Here is a 23,082-nt window from a genome sequence, read left to right on the forward strand (position 1 = left end):
CTTTCCTTTATTGGTCACAGTACAGGAGTTGGGAGGTCATGTTGCAGCTGTACCAGGACATTGGTTGAGCCACTCTTGGAATAATGTGTGCAAATCTGGTCTCCTTCCTATCAGCAAGATATTGTGAAACTTGAAAGGGTTCAGAAAAGATTTACAAGGATGTTGCCAGGGTTGGAGGATTTGAGCTATAGGGAGAGGTTGAATAGGCTGGGGCTGTTTTCCCTGGAGCAGCGGAGGCTGAGGGGTGACCTTATAGAGGTTTACAAAATCATGAGGGGCATGTATAGGACAAATAGACAAAGTCTCTTCCATGGGGGGGGGGGGGGGGGGTAAAATCCAGAACTAGAGGGCATAGGCTTAAGATATAAGATATAAGAGAGACCGGAGGGGTAATTGTTTCACGCAGAGGATACTGAATGGAGGGGCATGGATAGGGTAAATAGTTAAGGCCTTTTCCCTGAGGTAGGAGTATCCAAAACTAGAGGGCATAAGTTTAAGGTGAGAGGGGACAAATTTAAAAGGGACCGAAGGAGCGACCTTTTCATGCAGAGGGTGGTGTGCGTTTGGAATGAGCTACCAGAAGTAGTGGCGGAGGCTAGTATGATTGCAACATTTAAAAGGTATCTGGATGGGTATATGAATAGGAAGGGTTTGGAGGGATATGGGCCGGATGCTGGCAGATGGGACTAGATTGGTTTGGGATATCTGGTTGGCATGGGCGGGTTGGACCGAGTTAGTCCCCTTCTGTGATGATTACTTCCTCTGGCAGCTCGTTCTGTACACGCACTACCCTTTCCCTGAGAAGGTTGCTTCTTAAGTCCATTTTAAATTTGTCCCTCTCACCTTAAACCTATGCCCTCTCGTTTTGGACTCCCCTACCCCAGGGAAAAAGGCCTTAAATTTTTAAATTCGGTCATGGGTCATGGATATTGCTGGCTAGGCCAATATTTACTGCCCCTCCCAAGTTTCCCTTCCAGTTGATGTTTGATTCCATCAGAAGTGGGTTTGCAAGGTGTTGTCTGAAGAGTTTTGGCAAATCTCTGCAGTGCATCTTGTAGATAGCATATGTTGCTGCTATTGAGTGCCAGTGGTGAAGAAAGTGGATGTAAGGCCAATCAAGTGGGCTGCTTTGTCCTGGATGGTGTCAAGCTTCTTTAGTGTTGTTGGAATATACCCATTCAGGCAAACAGGGAATATTCCATCACACTCCTAAGTTGAGCCTTGCAGATGGTGGACAAGTTCTGCAGAGTCAGAAAGGGAGTTGCTTGTTGCAGTATTCCTAGCCTCTGATCTGTTCTTGCAGCCTGCCCTCCAAATGTTGATAGTGGGAAATTCAGTGATGGTAGCACCATTGAATATCCAGGGACAGTCGTTAGATTGTCTGTTGTTGGGGATGATCATTGGGGCAAAAATGCCAGACAGACAATCTCATTGCATTTGAACATGTATCTGAGGAGTTGCAGATGTGCTGAACATTGCACATCGCCAATTCTAACCTTATGATGGAGGGAAGGTTATTGATAGAGCGGTTGAAGATGGTTGGGTGTAGGCCACTACCTTGAGGAACTCCTGGAGCGGAGAGGAGTGACCTGCAACAACTACAGCCATCTTACTATGTACTAGGTCTGACTCTAACCAGCAGAGAGTTTGTCCCCAATACACATTGATTCCATTTTTGCTAGAACCCTCCGATGCCATACTTGGTCGCATGCAGCCTTGATATAAAGGGCTGTCACTCTCACCTCTGGGTCCATGTTTGAACCAAAGCTGTAATGAGATCAGGAGCTGAGTGGCCCTGGTGGAACCCAAACGCAGTATCACTAAGCAGGTTATTGCTGAGTAGGTGATGCTTGATAACATTGTTGATGACAGCTTCCTGATGATCAAAAGTAGACTAATGGGATGGTCATTGACCTGGTTAGATTTGCTCTGGGTTTTTTTGCAGGACATACCTGGGTAATTTCCCATATTGTCGGGTAGATGCCAGTATTGTACTGGAACAGCAAGTTTTGAAGCAAGGGTCTTCAGTACTATTACTGGAATATGGTCAGGGCCCATTGCCTTTGCATTATCCAGTGCCTCCAACTGTTTCTTGATTTGGAGATGCCGGTGTTGGACTGGAGTGTACAAAGTTAAAAATCACACAACACCAGGTTATAGTCCAACCTGTTGGACTATAACCTGGTGTTGTGTGGTTTTCAACTGTTTCTTGACATCATGTGAAGTGAATTGGATTGGCTGAAGACCATCATCTGCGATGAAGACTACTGTGAAAACTTTAGCCAGATCTCTTGGACTGATTTGCTAGATTTTTCCATCTTTGAGGATGGGGATATTTTTGTGGAGCCTCCTCTTCCAGTGAGTTGTTTAATTGGACATCGCCATTCATAACTTTGGATTTGGCAGGACTGCAGAATTTAGTTCTGATCGGTTGGTCATGGGATTGTTTTGCTCTATCACTTGCTACTAATGATGTTTGGCATGCAAGTAGTGCTATTTGGTGGCTTCACTATGTTGACACCTCAATACTGGTCCTGGTATAGCCTCATGCACTCTACATTGAGCCAGGACCAATCCCTCTGGCTTGATGGTATTGGTTGGGTGGGGGAATATGTCAGGCCATGACGTCATAGATTGTGCTGGAGTTGATGGCCCACAGGGTCTTATGGATGCTCAGTCTTTAGTTGCTAGGTCTGTTTGAAGTCTGTCCCATTTAGCACAGTGATAGTGCCACACAATACGGTGGAGGTTGTAATCTCAATGTGAAGGCAGGACTTTGTCCACAAAGACTGTGCAATGGTCACGTTTAATGATACTGCATGGGCAGTTGCACCTGCTGTTGGCAGATTGGTAAGGATGAGGTCAAGTATGTTCTTCTCTCCTGTTGGTTCCCTCCCCATCTGCTGCAGACCTCAGTCTCGCAGCTTTTTCCTAAGTGGTGTCGCTGCCGAGCTTCTCATGGTGGTGGAAATTGAAATGCGCCAGAGTACATTTTGTGCTCTTACTACCCTCAGTGCTTCCTCCAAGTGTTGTTCAACATGGTGGAGTACTGATTCATCAGCTGAGGGAGCATAGTACAGAGAAGCCAGCAGGAGGTTTCCTTCCCAATGTTTTTCCTGATGCCATGAGACTTCATGGGATCAGGAGTCAATATTGAGGACCTCCAGGGCAACAACTTCCTATCTGTATACAACGGTGCTGCCACTTCTGCTAGGTCTGTCCTGCTGGTGAGACAGGACATATCCAGGGATGGTGATGGTGGAGTCTGGGACAGTCATACTCATGGACCCGGACCTTACAAACAAGGTCAAGTTGTTCTTTAACTTGTCTGTGAATCAGCTATCCCAATTTTGGGCACTAGCCCCCAGGTGTTAGTAAGGAGGACTTTGCAGGACCAACAGGACTGTTTCTGCCGTTTTCTTTTCTGGTGCTTAGGTCAATGCTAGACAGTCCATCCAGTTTCATTTCCTGTTGAAACTTCATAACGATTGACACAACTGAGTGGCTTGATGGGCCATTTTAGAGGCCATTTGAGTGTCTACCTCATTGTTGTGGGTCTGGAGTCACAAGTAGACCAGACCAGGTGAGGATGACATATTTCCTTCACTGAAGGACATCAGTGAACCAGATGGGTTTTTGTTTCATCGGCGGACTCTTAAATCCAGATATTATTACTGAATCTGGATCCCGAGATATTAGTGGAGTTTCTCAATTAATATTCCAGCGACAATGCCACAAGCCATCACCTTCTCAAACTGATGGAGATAAGGTAAGTGGTGTGGAGTTAGAAATCAGCATAATCTAATTAGATGGCAGATCAGGCTCAATCAACTGAGTGACCCACTCCTGTTCCTATGGAGAGAGTATTCATAAAAAAAAAAGGTACTTGTAACAAATATAATGCATTAAGGGGATATCAGTCTGTTTATAGACTGGATAAATGAAGTAGGCAAGAATAGTTGACAGAACTAATTCATGGAATGCATTTAAGACAGCTCCTGAAATTACTAAGTCATCAAACAAGGAACAAGCAACTTTAGACCAGGATTTGCAAATTGAGATGGGTTAGCAAGTTGAGAAGATTTGTAGCTCAGGTTAAGGTTCTAGATGTAGGTTTGCATGCTGAGCTGGAAGGTTTTTCAGATGTTTTGTCACCATACTAGGTAACATCAGTAAGCCATAGGTGAAGCACTGGTGGTAGGGCCATACCATCAGTGCTTCATCTGGAGACTCACTGATGTTACCTAGTATGGTGACAAAACATCTGAAAATGAACCTTCCAGCTCAGTGAGCAAACCTACATCTAAAATAGGTTAATTAGCAATGTCATTAGTAAGGAATCCAGTGGTGTAAGGATAATCATAATGTCACAGAATTTCAGACTGACTGAAACAAGTTAGAGCACTGATCTTAAATAAAACCAATTATACAGCATGAAGAGAAAAAGTAAACTGTGAAGGTAAACAAGCCAAAAATATTTTTAAGAAGGTTATAAGAATTTTCACAACTTTATAAAGTGGTGAATGTAACTGTGGAAAGGCTGATACAGGGAAGTTTTAATGGGGAAGTGGTGGGTGGTTGCAGAAGTGATGCAGACGTTAAACCAATCGAGAAAGATTATACAAGAGTGGACAAGAATACAAGAAATAGTGGTGAAGCAAGAGTTTAATGACTCTTTTGAACTTAACGTTAAACTTAAAGTTAAATGAAGCTGAAAGTCAATAAACATTTCCTGGAACAGATAGCTTCCACATGAGGTATCTGGAGAGATGATAGATGCACTGGTTATGGTTTTCTAAAATTCCCTAGATTCTGGAGTCATACCAGGGAATTGGAAGCCAGCAAATATAATATTGCTCCCAAGAAAAAGGAGAGAGTAAAGAAAAAGAGAACTTCAGGCCAGATGGCTTGACACCAGTCATTGGGAAAATGCTGCAGTCTATTATTAAGGGGCACTCAAAAGGTCATAACATGTCTAGACAAGTCAGCACAGCTTTATGAATGAAAACTGATTACAGAACAACCTCAATTACAGAACGTCAATTATCCAAATTTCAGATTATCCGAACAAGACCTCAAGGTCCCGTAAAATAGTCATCCGAACAAAATACTCCCCGCCCGTCTTGTTCAGGTAATCAAGGTTGTTCTGTAACAAACTTGTTAGATATTTGAGAAAATGAGTAGCAGGGTGGATAACAGGGAACCAGTGAATGTAGTGTATTTGGGTTTTCAAAACACCTAAATAAGCTGCCGTGCAAAATGTTGCATTAGTAGGAGTACAGGATTGAAGGAGGCAGAAAATGGAATAGTAATAAATTGGGCTGTTTCAAGCTGACAGCAGTGAGTGGTGAAGTAGGTACAGAATACAATGTGGGAAATTGTGAGGGTACTCTGGTAATAGAAAATCTATTGAATGCTGGTGCTTAAAAGTTCACTTTTCTTTAAAAAAAAAGGACTGTGGACTAAAATTGAAAAATCTATTGCTTTAAACTAAGGAAACCTGTTACAACAAGCTTCATAGTGTTAAGTTACGGACCATAGGAGTTGTAAATATGATGTTGCTTTATTGCAGCAGAGAGAGAGGTCCAGACAAAGCAGTACTGTCGATATGTATTCAGGACAATACTGCCCAAAAGCAGTCCTTCGATGGGCTTTTCAATTGCACCAATTGTTGTGGGCTCAGCAGAGCAACAAACTTTTGATTGGTTCCGAGGCAGTTGGCTACAGCATTTGTGTGAACAATGCAGTAGACACGGCTAGCCTGTAAAACACAGCTCATCCATTTATCTCTCTCTCCCTGGAGGAAATCCATAGCAACTAGTTGTTCTTCCTCACCTTTCCTCTGTGAGCTGTTCATTCTTCAAAGTCACTGTCGAAAAGGGAAAGGGGAAGCCAACTTTAGAGACACAGGAAGGGCACATTCCCAACTAGTTAATGAAAAACTGAGAATCAGAGAATCCACAATCTCATATCAACAAGGAGTTGAGAAAAAAAAACCTAAAAAGGAATTGAAAAGAACCAAAAAGAAAACAACTCACTGCTGCCTTTGGTCCAAACTGGTGCTAGCAAATTGTGCTCCGTGAATATTTTTGTTCACCTATAACGTTTAAGACTTTGTGTGTCTGTCTACCTGAATGAAATATTTTAAAATAAAGTAGAGTTTACATTTATACAATTTTGTTTAGCATTTTACTAGATTACTTTTTGCCATTGTTTAAAAACCCTCTGTTTGATGACAAGTAATAGTTATTTTCTGTGGGAAAACCACAATGCACATTTTATTTTAATCTGAATTCGGCCAGTGAAAATGGGGCAATTTGGCTGTTTAATCAAAATTTCATTTTTCTAACGATTTGGGGGACATTGCAGGTTTACAGTATACAATACCTAAAATTTCCAGGTTAGCCAAAATGAAATAAAATCTAACAAGAAAAAAAATTCATCATCTAATTAACTTCATGTGTTAATGATTATAAAGGTCATTGGCCTTAAATGAGTTTCTGTGTCTGAAAGAATGTGTGGTCAGATGAAGTGCTTTACCTCGACAGTAATGGACTAAAGTACAACAGTATGACTGAAAGGCTAGAATCTTGGTTTAAAGGAGACAACGTATTAGAATATAATGTACCAGCTAAACAGACATCACAAACTATGCCAAGTAAATACCATAAGGTTCCTTGGAATGGCATATAGTGGTAACAGCCTGAGCAAGATATGTCAGAGCTTGTTAAAAGATTTGTTACAAGCAAACAAAAAACAAATCTTTGCAAGGAGAATGTAGCAGTTCTGAATGAGCAACTGACCAATTGATATAGAATCATAGAATCCCGACAATATGGAAACAGGCCATTTGGCTCAACAAGTTCACACCGACCCTCTGAAGAGTAACCCACCTAGAGCCATTCCTCTACCCTATTACTCGAACATTTACCTTTGACCGAAGCACCTGACCCATACATCCCTGCACACTATGGGCAATTTAGCATGGCCAATTCACCTAACCTGCACATCTTTGGACAGTGGGAGGAAACAGGAGCACCCAGAGGAAATCCACACAGACACTGGGAGAACGTGCAACCTCCACACAGACAGAGTCACCCAAAGCGGGAATCGAACCTGGCGCTGTGAGGTAGCAGTGCTAACCACAGTCACTGTGCCAACATGTTTGCGATTTTTGCCAGTGGTCAAACTGATCAAATTGCTGGAGACTGGACAGTATTAACGTTTGAATGCACAGCCTCTCTGTACGGAGAAAGGTTTCAGACCATAAAGAAAACAATAAATAGGAACAAGAGTGAACCATTTGGCTCTTCAAGCTAGCTCCACCATTCAATAAGATCATGGCAGAGTCGGCTCTGTTCTCATCCACTTGCTTGCCCTTTCCTCAATACCCTTGATTCTTCTAACGATCAAGACTCTTTCTCAACCTTAAATATACACAAGCCCACTGCTCCCATGATTCTCTATGGCAAAGAGTTCCAAAAAAATCTCTCCACTCCCGGAGAAGAACTGGTGCATTAGTCAGAGGGAAATGGGTCTGGGTGGGTTACTCTTCAGAGGGTCGTTGTGGACTTGTTGGGCTGAAGGGCCTGTTTCCACACTGTAGGGAATCTAATCTAATCTCGGTCTTAAACTGGTGCCCCTTTATTCTGAGACTGTGCCCTTTGGTCAGAGACTCTCACAGCATTTATCCTGAGAAGCCCCCTAAATGAAACCAAACCAGAAGTTGCTGGAAGAGCTCAGTAGATCTAGCAGCGTCTGCGAAGAGAAATCAAAGTTAACATTTCGGGTCCAGTGACCCTTCCTCAGAACTGATGGTAACGGGGAAAGTTTCCCCAGTATAGAGGAGACCACATGATAAGCAGCGAATGCAGTAGACTGGATTGAGCGAAGTCAGAGCAAAAGTTCCTGCTCCATCTGGAAGGTGTCTCTTGGGGGGTTGGCGGGGGGGGGGGTGGAGATGTTCTGAGGCTGTACAGTGGTGTTGGGAATGGAAGACGAGTGGTCCAGGGCTGAAGGGAATTCAGAAAGCTGACAACTGAGAGGAAGGCCATGTGTCTGGTGGCGGCATCTCACTGGAGGTGACAGAAATAGTGGCTAATAATCCTTTAGATGGGGATGCTGGTAAGGGCCAGGAGGACCCCATCACTGTTGTGGGAGGGAAGGAGGGGGGCAATGGCAGAAGTGCAGGAGATGGGTTGAACACTGCTTAGGGCCCTGTGGTAGGGAATCCTTCGTTGAGGTAAAAGAGGTGGACATTTCTGAGACCCCTCTGTGGAAATTGGCATCATCAAAACAGAGGTGGAGCAGCTGGGCGAATGAAGAGTCTTTACAGGAAGCAGGGAATGGGGATGTATGGTCAAGGTAACTATGGGAGCCAGTGGGTTTGTAATGGCCAGAGATGGGACCCATGGGGGAGGAGCAAGCAGAAGTAATGGGTCTCCTCGAGAAGTCACATTTATGGATTTTGGGAAGAAGGTAGAAGCAGGCTGTAAAGGATTGCAGGATTGAGAGCTTGGAGTCTGTGCAGCAGGCGGGGTGGGAAGATGTCAACAGACAAAATGAGATTAGACACAATGGTCTGACACTCGATGGAGGGGGTCATGGTCCGGGGTTTTGTGTGTGCGTGCGTGCGTGCGTGTGAGAGAGAGAGTGAGCTGGCGCTCAGCCTCTGCAATAAAGATTCTAGACACGAGTCAACAACAGCACCACTCTGGTCAACAGATATGGTGGATAACATTCATTCTTTGGTTTTGGCTTACCCCTTGAAATATTCCATTAGCCTGCCTGATTCGCTGCTGCGTGCTAGCTTTCTGTGCTTCGTTTACAAGTACCCCCATACCCCTTTAATGTTGCAGTTTTCTGAAAACTGTCTCCATTTTAACTATACTCTGTTCTTTTGTTCTCCCTTCCAAAATGAACAACTTTGCATTATACTCCATTCACTAACTGGTTACTCAATCTATCAATATCTCTGTAAACTCTGTAAAACATATCCCTCTGTTGAAAAGTGTGTTGCTGGAGAAGCGCAGCAGGCCAGGCAGCATCAGAGAAGCAGAAGAAATCGACGTTTTGGGCATAAGCCCTTCTTCAGGAAGCATATCCCTCTCTCCACTTGCCATTCCAACTATTTTTGTGTCATTTGCAAATGTGGCTATAGTACATTGGCTTCCTTCCTCTAAGCAATTGACATATGTTGTTAACAGTTGTGGTCCCAGCCCTGAGCCCTGTGGAACTCACTGGAAATGGGGTATCAGCCTGAAGAAAACCCCTAATACCTACCCGTTTCCAATCCATTAGCCAATTCTCTATCCATGACAATATACTACCTCCAACAGCGTGGGCTCCTATCTTATGATTTAACCTTCTATGATGTACTTTCAAACACCCCTGCTCCTCCAAATACAACACACCTACTGGCTCTCTATCCACTCTGGTTCAGACTTCAAACTCTAATATAATTAGTCAGACATAACTAGATTATGATTTTCCAATTTTACTGCTATTACTTACTAATTAATTTCAACACTTCAACAATGGTTGTTAAGCTAGTTGACGCATAGGTACCCACTTTTTGCCTTGCCCCCTTTTTGAATAGATATGCCACATTAGCAGTTTTCCGATCGTCTGGTACTTCTCCAGAAACCACAAGGTTGTTGGAAAATTACAACCAATGCCTCTACTATCTCTGCAGCTACTTCTTTTCAGATTGATAGTCCCCTGGCTCTGATGGCTTCTATCTGCCTTTAGCCCCAGTAGTTAAGGAAGCTTGCCTCAGAGCAATGGTTAGAGATATCTTGAGTTATTGGAGTAAACCCTTATAGACCTGGGAAAGTATCAATGAAAGCCTACAGATTGGCAAGCCATCTGAATATAAAGACATAACCAGGCTAGGTAATGGAAGGGGCAATTGAGCTTTACAATGGCAAAGAAAGTTCCACTTAAGGAACACCAAGTCAGGATTATTATGAGCAGTGAGAACCCAGTCCAAGAAGCCAATGAGTGGACTTTGGGATCTATTTGCAATGAGAAAGGCCATTTGGATAATGGACTATCGAAGAAAGTTATTCACAACAGGAGTCAGAGAGTCATAAAGCTATACAGCACAGAAACAGACCCTTTAGTCCAACTTGTCCATGCCGACCAGATATCCTAACTTAATCTTGCCCCAGTTGCCAATATACGGCTCATATCCCTCTAACCCTTCCTATTCATATACCCATCCATGGGAAAATGTTGTAATTGTACCAGCCTCCACCACTTCCTCTGGCAGCTCATTCCATACACGTACCAGCCTCTGCATGAAAAAGTTGCCCCTTAGGTCTCTTTTCAATCTTTCCTTCCTCACGTATGCCTTCTCGTTCTAGACTCCCCAACCCTGGGGAAAAGATTTTGGCTATTTACCCTATCCATACTCCTTATGATTTTAGAAACCTCTATAAAGGTCACTCCTCAGCCTCCAACGCTGCAGGAAAGAATAGCTTCAGCCTCTCCTGATAGCTCAAACTGTCCAACCCTGGTAACATCCTTGTAAATCTTTTTTTGAACCCTTTCAAGTTTCACAACATCCTTCCTATAGCAGGGACATCAAAATTGAACACAGCATTCCAAAAGGTGCCTATACAATGTCCTGTAAAGCAGCAACATGACCTCCCAACTCCTATACTCAATGCAGAGATAGAGGAATTGAGATGAAAATTAGAACAGAGGGACACAGTTGTGGACAGGTTGTTGAAACAGTTTGCAGGAGAGGTGGGATAAAAAACGAATACTTGGAAAAACATGGGCTAGAAAGGGAGAAATGGTGTAGCTGATTACAGTTTATTGAAAGCCAGTTTGGTCACTGATCACCAGCAGTGTGACAGTCTGAGAGAAGAGGAATTTAGACAGCATTGCAGATCTCAGGAACTGAGAAAAGTGTCTGGTCAAACACATTCTGAAGGTCGTACCTGGAGAAGTTAATCATGGCTAATGTCAGGCTAAGATGGACAAACTACAGGAGGCTCTGAAACAAACAAGAGGGGTAGTGGGTACAGTGGGAGCCAGGGCAAGACGGGGTTTGTGAACACAAGTCAAAGGATGAGGAAAGGGCTGTTCAGGAAATGGGACTATCGAGTGGACACCACACTCTTTCCCCCCCCCACAGCATGTTTGACTTCCAAACAATAAAAGAACTCTACTGAGAGGTCGCTGAAATTAGACCGCAGGCAGGGAACCTGTTCCTCCGCTCTGTCCCAAGGGCTGTGCCCATCCCAAATACCTGTGCTTGACAGTGTACGATGAATGGTAATGACCTGGTGTCCATGTAGATAGAGTCATAGAGACGTACAGCATGGAAACAGAGCCTTCAGTCCAACCTGTCCATGCCAACCAGATATCCCAACTCAATCTAGTCCCACCTGCTCGCATCCGGCTTATACCCCTCCAAACCCTTCCTATTCAAAAGTGAGTCAAACAGTCAGGGCAGGCAGGGACAAGATAGGACTAATAAATTAAACTGCATTTATTTTAATGCAAGAGTCCTAACGGGGAAGGCAGATGAACTCAGGGCATGGTTAGGAACATGGTACTGGGATATCACAGCAATTACAGAAAAGTGGCTCAGGAATGGGATGGGATGGCGGCTTAATGTTGCAGAATACAAATTCTACAGGAAGGATAGAAAGGGAGGCAAGAGAGGAGGGGGACTGGCATTTTTGATAGGGATAGCATTACAGCTGTGCTGAGGGAGGATATTCCCAAAATACATCCAGGGAAGTTATTTGGGTGGAACTGAGAAATAAGAAAGGGATGATAACCTTATTGGGATTGTATTATAGACCCCCTAATAGTCAGAGGGAAATTGAGAAACAAACTTGTAAGGAGATCTCAGCTATCTGTAAGAATAATAGGGTGGTTATGGTAGGGGATTTTAACTTTCCAAACATAGACTGGAACTGCCATAGTGTTAAGGGTTTAGGTGGAGAGGAATTTGTTAAGTGCGTACAAGACAATTTTCTGATTCAGTATGTGGATGTACCTACTAGAGAAGGTGCAAAACTTGACCTACTCTTGGGAAATAAGGCAGGGCAGGTGACTGAGGTGTCAGTGGGGGACCACTTTGGGGCCAGTGACCATAATTCTATTAGATTTAAAATAATGATGGAAAAGGATAGACCAGATCTAAAAGTTGAACTTCTAAACTGGAGAAAGGCCAATTTTGACGGTATTAGGCAAAAACTTTCAAAAGCTGACTGGAGGCAGATGTTCGCAGGCAAAGGGATGGCTGGAAAATGGGAAGCCTTCAGAAATGAGATAACGAGAATCTAGAAAAAGTATATTCCTGTCAGGGTGAAAGGGAAGGCTGGTAGGTATAGGGAATGCTGGATGATGAAAGAAATTGAGGGTTTGGTTAAGAAAAAGGAAACAGATGTTAGGTATGGACAGGATAGATCGAGTGAATCCTTAGAAGAGTTTAAAGGCAGTAGGAGTATACTTCAGAGGGAAATCAGGAGGGCAAAACGGGGACATGAGATAGCTTTGGCAAATAGAATTAAGGAGAAACCAAAAGGGTTTTTACAAATACATTAAGGACAAAAGAAAGAGTAACTGGGGAGAGAATAGGGTCTCTCAAAGATCAGCAAGGCGGCCTTTGGGTGGAGCCGCAGAAAATGGGGCAGATGCAAAATATTCATTTTGTATCGATATTTACTGTGGTAAAGGATATGGAAGATATAGACTGTAGGGAAATAGATGGTGACATCTTGCAAAATGTCCAGATTACAGAGGAGAAATTGCTGGATGTCTTGAAACGGGTAAAGGTGGATAAATCCCCAGGACCTGATCAGGTGTACCCAAGAACTCTGTGGGAAGCTAGAGAAGTGATTGCTGGGCCTCTTGCTGAGATATTTGTATCATCGATAGTCAGAGGTAAGGTTCTGGAAGACTGGAGGTTGGAAAACATGGTGCCTCTGTTTAAGAAGGGTGGTAAAGACAAGCCAGGGAACTATAGACTGGTGAGCCTGACCTTGGTGGTGGGCAAGTTGTTGGAGGGAATCCTGAGGGACAGGATGTACATGTATTTGGAAAGGCAATGGCTGATTAGGGATAGTCAACTTGGCTTTGTGCGTGGGAAATCATGTCTCAGAAACTTGACTGAGTTTTTTTGAAGAAGTAAAAAGCAGGATTGATGGGGGCAGAGCAGTAGATGTGATCTATATGGACTTCAGTAAGACGTTCAACAAGGTTCCCCATGGGAGACTGATTAGCAAGGTTAGATCTCATGGAATATAGGGAGAACTAGCCATTTGGATATAGAACTGGCTCAAAGGTAGAAGACAGAGGGTGGTGGTGGAGGGTTGTTTTTCATACTGGAGGCCTGTGACCAGTGGAGTGCCACAAGGATCGGTGCTGGGTCCTCTACTTTTTGTCATTTACATAAATGATTTGGATGCGAGCATAAGAGGTACAGTTAGTAAGTTTGCAGATGATACCAAAATTGGAGGTGTAGTGGACAGCGAAGAGGGTTACCTCATTACAACAGGATCTTGACCAGATGGGCCAATGGGCTGAGAAGTGGCAGATGGAATTTAATTCAGATAAATGCGAGGTGCTGCATTTTTGGAAAGCAAATCTTAGCAGGACTTATACACTTAATGGTAAGGTCCTAGGGAGTGTTGCTGAACAAAGAAACCTCGGAGTGCAGGTTCATAGCTCCTTGAAAGTGGAGTCGCAGGTAGGTAGGATAGTGAAGGCAGCGTTTGGTATGCTTTCCCTTATTGGTCAAGAGTATTGAGTACAGGAGTCGGGAGGTCATGTTGTGGCTGTACAGGTCATTGGTTAGGCCACTGTTGGAATATTGCTTGCAATTCTGGTCTCCTCCCTATCGGAAAGATGTTGTAAAACTTGAAAGGGTTCAGAAAAGATTTACAAGGATGTTGCCAGGGTTGGAGGATTTGAGCTATAGGGAGAGGTTGAACAGGCTGGGGCTGTTTTCTACTAGACACCCTTTCTCTTGTATTGTGATTGGATCAAAATCACAGGGACCAGCCCTCTCCAGTGAAAGATCAGACCATTTGGAGGGTCTCACAGGTGACTCCGCAACAGCAGTGGTATCAAAATCCTTGAGTATGAAAGGGCCTATGGGAACATAGATGAACAAAATGGGGACCCCTCATTCGGAGTATGAGGAGCAGATTGGCTAATTGTTCACCGCGTGGCAATGGATATGACTAATGGGTCTCTGCAAGAGACATGATGAAAATATCAGATTATGATCATGCCTCTGTCTGGGGAGACAGGCTGACCGGTGGCAAACGAAACCAGTAGGAACTCAGTGAAGATACTGATGCTGTCCCGGAAACAAGTTCAGGAAAATGAAGAGGCTTTTGCAAAGCATAGGCCTGACTGAAAGAATGCTGGGAAGAGGAATGCAGGTCAAAGGGGACCCCAGAAACAGTACCCCTTCTCAAAGGGAGTGACGAGAGATCAGGAGACTGCAGTAGTTTCACTGATGGAGCAGGATTATTGCACCTCCCTAGACACTTGCATGACTTCACCAATTTGGCCAGTCTGAAAGCCTGAGATCCTAGTGTGTAGCAGCGGATTATCACTGAACAAGGATATCCCAAGGGTCACACAATCGTCCATCTATCTTCCACCAGAGCATGGCATAAGGGCTGGAAGAGTTCAAATACCCTCCCCACACAGTTCGCGGAGTGTATGGACAACTTAGTGCAGTTCTGGGAAACTGAACAGCAGCACCTGACCCTTCTTGTTCTGTTGCAGGAAATGGGACTCAATCAACTCTGCGAAGGCTCAAATCGGGGGGGGGGGGGGGGGGAGAGAGAGAGAGAGAGAGAGAGAGAGAGAGAGAGAGAGAGAGAGAGAGAGAGAGAGAGAGAGAGAGAGAGAGAGAGAGAGAGAGAGAGAGAGATCTTGGGTTGGCCCTTTGACCCAGGGACAGTGCTGTTAATGTTAGGGAATTTATCAGGGACAAAGACGTGGCAGTGTCCCTGCTGGAGCTGCCTCAGTAAGGGATGGAGTGTGAATGAACAGAGACATGCAAAGATGCCTTCACCCAACTCAAAATCAGTTTTTGGCACCAAAGACTGATGTGAGCTAAAGATCCTAATGAGATTTCACCTTGGAAGTAGCAGTCACGGACATGAACCTTCGTGCAGGAGGTACACAGGCAGGTGCCACCGAAAACATATATCCCCCACATCACGTGGGATGTGGAGAAAGCACATTGTATCTGGGAGACACAGCTTCTGACCACTCAATATGCTGCGCAGTATTCTATAAATGTACAGCAGCACACAGTATAACCCTGACCACCCAGCCCACACACACAAGGCTTTGGTTGGAGGCGAGGATCAAAGATGGCACATGTAGGCGTTGTTCCCAGATGAGATGGATCTGTCGTCAAACCATTCAATGAACCAAAGCTGACAGTAAACATGGATGGGGAGGGTGCACTCATATGTACTGTAGAAGGGGTATGGGGCACCAAGGGTAATACATGTATGGGCATACATGCAGAAGGACAAGACAGCTTTGTGGTTAAAACAAAAAGGTGGTATTGCCTGGACAGAGAAGTGAAGTTGGCTCGGAGGGCGAACACCCAGCAGGAGGCAGTATACCATGTGATCACACACTTGTAGGAATTGCCCATGCCCTACCCCATCTGCTCTGGTTCTATGCTCACATTTAACTCATCTACCTGCATGGGCCCTTAGACCATTCAACCCAGATGACAGGATGCCTTTCATGACCAGCTCAATGCTCTAAGTGATTTTGAAAGTGGTCAATAGGGAATAGAACGCCATCCCAAAGGCAAAAGTCCACTCAAAGCTGAAGCGGAGAAGGATAACCCATGGCATTGTGGTAGCCACAATGGGTGAGGATGCAATGGGATACATGCCCCTTCACACAGACCTGACTGAGGTCCACCTCAAAGACCCTGTTTCAAGAAATATTATTGAGACAAGAGCAAGAGGGAAGGATTTGGAAGACCTTCAGCAGTCTACAGGTTTAGTACTGAAGGAAGTCATGTTGTTCAAAGGAGATATGAGATCTACTGACAGGAGTTAATTGGAAGTGGCCCGTGGAGTCCCAGTGCAAGACATCCAGGGAACGTGTTAGGCAGGTGGGATGGTGGTTAAGGGCAGATATGGAGTCCCATGTGAAATGGTGTGAATCAGACGACAGAATAACCCAAACACCCAGAACGGAAGGTCAACTTGAGAGTTAACTGATGGGCAGAAGGGCTGCAGTAATCCATACAAATCCACTTTATTGGTCTTCTACTAGTGAAGAAAATAAAAGAACACCTGGTCCTGGTTTATAACTTTATAAAAAGTGAATGCAGGCTTTCCCCTTAGATTGGTCACAGCTGTGTAGGCTGCAAAAACCCTCCCTCTTATGAGCCAGAGACTTATCTGACACTAATCACACAAGTTGTACGATCTTTTGATCTCTCTGGCTATCAACTACATCCGTGAGTGCTCTTCTCTCACTGCACCTGATGAAGGGGCTGTGCTCCAACACCTTGTGATTTGTTGGATTATAACCTGGTGTCATGTGACTTCCTACTTAGTCAACGCTCTTAAAGGGAGCATTTTCAAAATGGGATTTGCCTGACACAAAACAACCTTGATTATCCAAGCGACACAGGTAGGGAGTATTTTGTTTAGATAACTGCTTGATCGGATAACATTTTTCCAGGATCTCGAGAGCTTGATTCGGATATTTGACGTTCGGATAACAGAGGTTGTTCTGTATACTGGAACCAGATCAATAGGGCGCAGGTGATTTAAATCCATTCAAGGTTGTTGGGGTCAGAGGGGAAATGGCATGGACCCCATAATCCTCAAACTTAGGGAACAGTGGAGCACGTGAACCAGACCGTTAGAATAGCACTGCAGATTGAAGTCAGCCTCAGAAGACATGAGGTGCTACACCATTCCTCATCAATATACAGGGCCAAAAATCTAAGGAGACTGGGTACTTTCTCCATGGCTTAACAGACTCATGGGGACCCCACACACCACCTCATACTGACAGTGCCACACCAGCAGGTACAAGAGCCGAACAAGCATCAAATCACTTTTGGGAATTGTGCAGACAAACAGCCTGTAACGGTGGGAGGAAAAGCCAACACAATAAATTGCTCATGATGACAAATAAAACAGAAGAGTGGGATATTAGGGATCAGGTGTTGTCAGAGAACTGTTCCCTTGTATAGAGGCCCATACAATATTGCGATCAAGGCCAGTCACATGATCCATGTTATTCAACTTCGGGAGTGTCATATGGTTCCAGGTTAACCAAATGAAGAGGGTGCCTGTACCGAACTTGAACACAAGAAAGGTGGCTGCACATAGATACGAACTCCCTGATAAGCCCTAATGATATGGGACAAGAAGGATAACCCTTCGCAAAGCTGGAGTGGCCGGGGAACCCCAATCACTCCCCCATCTGAAGCAGTGTCCAGAAACTGATATCATCTCTGTGGCTCTGTGAACCTGTTAGTCTCAAAAGTTACACATAACTGCAATGGTACAGCATGTAACAACTATTAATTCGTTGCTGAAGAACCAAAGAAGCACAAAAATTATGTCTGCTGGGTGTATGGATGTTGGATAGTAGGGCAGACCTAGCTACATTTTAGACAGATACATCAGAGGGCATTCCCTTCTCAGTCACCAATAACCAGCTCCAGTACTTGACATCTAGATCAATGCATTTGACCTGTTGCCAATGCAAAGGTTTAGCACATACATCAAGGTTGATAATGTGGTTAAACAAATATGTTGATAGGAGTGCAGACATCCATTCCATAATTATAGGGATGGAGAAATCCAAACATACATACCAAGTAGAGAATATTGGAATCATATGTGAGGGACACCACATGATGTTCGACAAAAACATTCACGTCTGTGCTGTACCATCAGGGGAGGCGATTTCAGGGTCCACTCAGATGGGATATAGAATGGGGAAAGTGGCTAATGTCCATCCCCACTCCATCTACAACACAGGAAGCTTTGGACGGTTTTATATCCTTAAAATGTACTATGCAAGCAACATCAGTGAATATGAAAGTAACCAAAGTGGCATACAAGGGAAGAGCAGAATATTGTATAACAATCACAAAATGTATCTTTCCAACATGGAGACACTTTGGGACCCATCCAAAACTGCACAGTGTCCATTTTACCCTTCCCACATAGGGCAATAGAATTATTAGATATCTATAGAAGAACATTGGCATCTCTGACAACCATAAGGAAGACCTCAACCAATAAATGACTTAATTAGTTTTCATTCCCAAACCTCAATTAGCTGAACACATAACCAGGGAGAGGCAAGACTTGAGAGAAGTATAACCAAAATTATGTGAGCAGGTTCAGAATGAGACTGAGGAGATTAGGAGACCAATTGGTAGGACAATTTTTGGGATTGGGGATTGAAGGTACAAATCTGTATTGTGTTCCCCGTGCTGGAGGTAACCCAATATGTTGTACTACTTGTATTAGTGGTTCGTTGGGACTATGGGGTTGAATGTTCAAGAATTTAAGTACAGCAGCTGGAATATCTTGGTGCAATTGTGTGGGGCTTTCATGAACTGACAACTGAAGAACTGTACACAATGTCTGGCTTTGCACAGAATGAAGTGGATACGTGCCTGAGAGGGGCAGCAATGAAGGTACATTGGATTAAAATGCTGGGGTGAGAGGGTTATCCTCTTAAGATGAGATTGTGTAGATGAGCATTATATATCCTGATGCTTTAATATGATCACCTCAAACTCAAAAAATATTCTTAAGGGGTCACATAGGGAATAGACACTGAGATGATCTCACTGGCAGGAAATCTGGAACACATGGTCACAGTCTCATGATCTCAGAATGCGGTAAGTGAGACTTCCTCATTCAGAGGGTTGCAAATCTTTAAAGTTCTCTACCCAAGAAAGCTATGGATACTCAGTTACTGAGCATTTTCAAAGGCTGACATAAACAGAGTTTTAGACTTTAAACAAATCAAAAGGATGAGGGAATGGGCAGTAAAGTGGAGCTGAGGTTTGATGTTAGTCCTTTCATTATACGACTGGTTTAGAGACCCATTTAGATCAACACATGCACCTATTAGAGTCCTACGAGTGAATCTGCTCCCAAACACGGTACTATGATCAGAATTGGATCAAACCTGAACCTGCTCAGTAGAACTTGAGCTATGATCTCATTATAATCCGAGCGACTTCCACAATAGACCAGAGTCTAATTGGATTCAAAAATATTCCCAATTTTGAATACATTACAATTGCATTCACATTCAATAATCAACTATGCACATTATAATGTTGATTAATGCCTTATAATTCCTGGTATTCTCAGAGGGAGCTCTCTTGGTACAGTGGTAATGTCCCTACCTCTGAGCTGGGATGCCCAGATTCAAGTCCCACCTCCTCCAGGGGTGTGAAACCAGCATGCCCAAACAGATTAACTTAAAATATCACTCCAATATTATCAGATTGTTATTCTAATATTTTACCTCCACCCCCCCCAAATCTGAAACATGATATGTTCACTGCCTGTAATATCACATCTTAAAATCAGAGAAACCATTAAACATGTTTAAATCCAACTACAATCTAACAAGGTAAAATAGGAAATGGAGACAGATTTGAGGTAGCATTCAGCACAAGGAACGTGGTTACAGTCTAGTGAATAGAATCTGGGATAGTTTGCATATTTCTAGGATTTAGCCTGTTCAGTTCCCTATTCTTCCAGTGCTCAAAGCTATCAATGGATTTGTCATGACCATCGAACAGCACCACTGCTACATACCCTCTCATTCCCCTAGATCCTCCATTCCTACACACATACCCACCAAAACAGGCACCCCCAACACATCCCATACCCTAACACACACTAATACAAAAGCACGTCACCACACTCCCCATACCCCTACCAAAACACATACCCCTCCACTCCTCACACAAACAAATGGGACCACATAACGACAAGCTCACACAGTGCTGTGCCTACGACCCCACATGACTGCATGGCCATGTCCTCACACCATACCCGTGACCCCACCCCCCCCCCCCAACACACACACACACACACACCCAGATAACACTGTGACCCCATACAGCAACATGACCCCACATGGCACTGAGTGTCCACACCATGACACAGTACAGTACTCCCCACATGGCACCACACCCTAACACCACATCACAGACTCCCCCCAACACACACCCAAAACCATGCCCAAACAATCACTGGGCTTTCAATAAGATTGCAAATCCCTCAGCACAAATCACCCAATTAAATAATACATTCAGTAACTGAAAACTCAGCAGAGCTCATTCCAAAACCCACAGCTTGGTATTACAGATATTTTGCTATGCAATCCGGTTGGCAGTTCTTGGACATTGACACTGCCGTGGTGAAGGCGCATTGCAAATGGTTGGCGTTTTCCACCTTTTTACACAGATGTGTTCACCTAAGGCAGGCTGTCGCTGCTGGATTCAGCGTCTGCAGCATTTAGTGCAGTCAGACCCCGCCGGGGGGTGGGGGGTTAAACAACACACATCCCCTCAGCATCCGAGCACACGGCCTGACCCGAGTCAAGGTGAATGCTGCACTGCCCCACTCACCTCACAGCCATACAACTGATGGAGCTGGAAGTCCAGCCACTCCTCGATGTCCAGTCTCCGCTGCAGGTCCTTCCTGTCGTACCGGACCGTGAACTTGCCCAGTTTCCGCTGTGACTGAGCCTCCTCTTCCTTGCCCGGGGACTGAAAGTAGACACGGGACTGTGTGCTGGGCTCCGCCATCATGGGGACTGACCTGCCTGATCGGTGTAATAAACTAGCCCCAGTGTGTTGAGCTGCTGCCGTCCCGAGCTCACATGTGAGATGGAGAGGAGTGCAGCCGTCATTCAGTTCCTCCTCCTCCTTCTCCTCCTGTTCCCCTCCCTCCTTTCTCCTGTTCCCTGGCAGATGGGAGACACCAGCACAGTCTGGACATACAATATCCTGAGAGGGTGGAGAAAACAATGCTCCACTGTTGTTAAGCGTGAACTGCTATTACATCCAACAATTTTGTTTTATTGCGTTGATAAAACCGCAGATTAAAACAAGCCAATCGACGATTGTTTACGTGATCTTGATTCACCAAGGCTAATAAAACAGCTCATGAGTCAGAATTGGAATGACAGCCTTACTTCTTAAGATTTTTTTTTCCCCCAGGGATTGTCTCCTTTATATGTTTCTTCCTTTCACATTCTCTCTAGACAATGCTCCGGTCACTTGCCCGTCAAGGCTTCATGCTAAATTTTGTTTCAGAAATTCCTACCAAGCACCATCCTGATACTTCCTTCACAGTAAGTGTGCCGAGACCACAAACAAAGCAGCGAAACAGTCCATGTTTGTCGATACAAATGCACGTTGTTGTTGTAGTATTGTACCACTGTTGCCCTTATCTGTTGCAGAATTGTGAACATGTTATTTACGGTAACACTGCAATGGCCCAACACTATAGCGTTGCTCTTTCACTAGTGATGGTGGTGGGTGGTTTAACCTGAGGGACACTGTACCTCAGGTAAGGGGAGAGGCTGAGAAGGAGACTCCTTTGTGGGATACTCAGTTGGTCTGGGAATTGAACCCTTGCTGTTAACATCACTCCAAGTTGCAAACCTGTCCAGCCAACTGAGCTAACCAATCACTTTCCTATGCTGTGACTTATGATATGTTTACCATACTTTGGTATGGTAAGCATGTTTTGGTGTAAGCACAACAATAATAATTCAAAGTCCAGACAGCAGGAATTCTGAATCCAATTTGGGTCTGCTGCCTTTGTGAGGCACTTGACTACTATTGGTGGAATTGGAGCCTACAATTGATGAAGAGAGCCCCTCCTGTTGGTGATTAGTACAATTAACATCAGTGAAGCTCACAACTAAGCATAACACAGTAGCTAATGCTGTTGCCTCACAATACCAGGGAGCTGGGTTTGATTCTAGCCTTGGGCAACTGTCTGTGTTTTTTTCTTCTTTAAAAACCTCCTCCTCTGCTTTTGGTTGCACTTCAGTCCCACGCTCCTGATCTTCGGGCACCCGGTACGGAGGAGGGAGGGCAGGTCCGAAGACCTCCTCTTGGGTCTGCTCCTGGGTCTGGCCAAACTGGCCATAAACAGGTCCAGGCAGCGGGCCGTGGAGGGGGCCGTTAAGGCCGACTGCCTGCCCCTCTTCTGCGGCTACGTTAGAGCCTGGGTGTCCTTGGAGAAGGAGCACGCGGTGTCCACCAACACCCTGGAGTTGTTCAGGGAGAGGTGGGTGCTGCAGGGAGTGGAGTGCATTATTTCTCCCTCCAACTCTATTTTGATTTAGTCCCTGCCCTCCCCTTCACTGTTTTGATCACACAGCATTGCCCTTTGATGTAAAGGGCACTGCTTGTCACTGGCCACTCGGGTGTTTCCTTTCTTCCTGGTGGTGGAAATTTGAATAAAGACTCATGCACCTTGTGTCTCTCACTGTGTCTCACACCTGCACACACACAACATGGGTGCTGGGGAAAAATAAGCACCACCGCAGTTAGGCGGGAGTGTGGGGGTAAAACAAAAATCTAAACAGTGTCTGGAGCCCTGCTCACTGTGTGAAAAAAAACCAGTGATAATCGTGTTCCCTGTTGGTGTAGACAATTTAACCTAATGAAGGATATAGTGATGAAGATAGAACTTGCTATTAGAGATCACCTCCTAACAATAAAAAGATCATTTAATCGTGTAAAAAAAATCTACTGCTGAAGGGAAATCCTCCTATAAATGGTGAATCTCCTTTCTTACAAACAGAGTGATGACTTTTGGTGAAGGCAGCTCCTTTCCATTTGGCAGAAAAAAAACTCCTAATGGTGTAAGGAGCTGTTGCAATCGGTTTTGGCACTGTTAGCACCTCTTATGGACAGAACGAGTATCTCCTCATGTTGTACAGAGTACCTCGCAACGATGGGTAGCATGTCTTATTAGTGAACAGGTCAATTGCTATTGATGAAAAGAGCTCTTCTATCCATGACAAAAAAACTTCATACTC

General features: G+C 44.5%; 1 protein-coding gene across 1 annotated transcript in view; it reads right to left on the reverse strand.

Moving 5' to 3' along the window:
- ppp1r14d (protein phosphatase 1 regulatory inhibitor subunit 14D) overlaps positions 1-21,122 on the reverse strand; it is a 55,551-nt gene extending 34,429 nt beyond the window's left edge. The window contains exon 1 of the mRNA XM_072569239.1: positions 20,651-21,122. Coding sequence (XP_072425340.1) covers positions 20,651-20,833 — 183 coding nt within the window. The 5' untranslated portion in view covers positions 20,834-21,122. The remainder of the gene's footprint in view (positions 1-20,650) is intronic.
- Between the last annotated feature and the right edge of the window lie 1,960 nt (positions 21,123-23,082).

Source organism: Chiloscyllium punctatum, chromosome 4 (assembly GCF_047496795.1).
Source record: "Chiloscyllium punctatum isolate Juve2018m chromosome 4, sChiPun1.3, whole genome shotgun sequence".
Classification (NCBI taxonomy): Eukaryota; Metazoa; Chordata; class Chondrichthyes; order Orectolobiformes; family Hemiscylliidae; genus Chiloscyllium; species Chiloscyllium punctatum.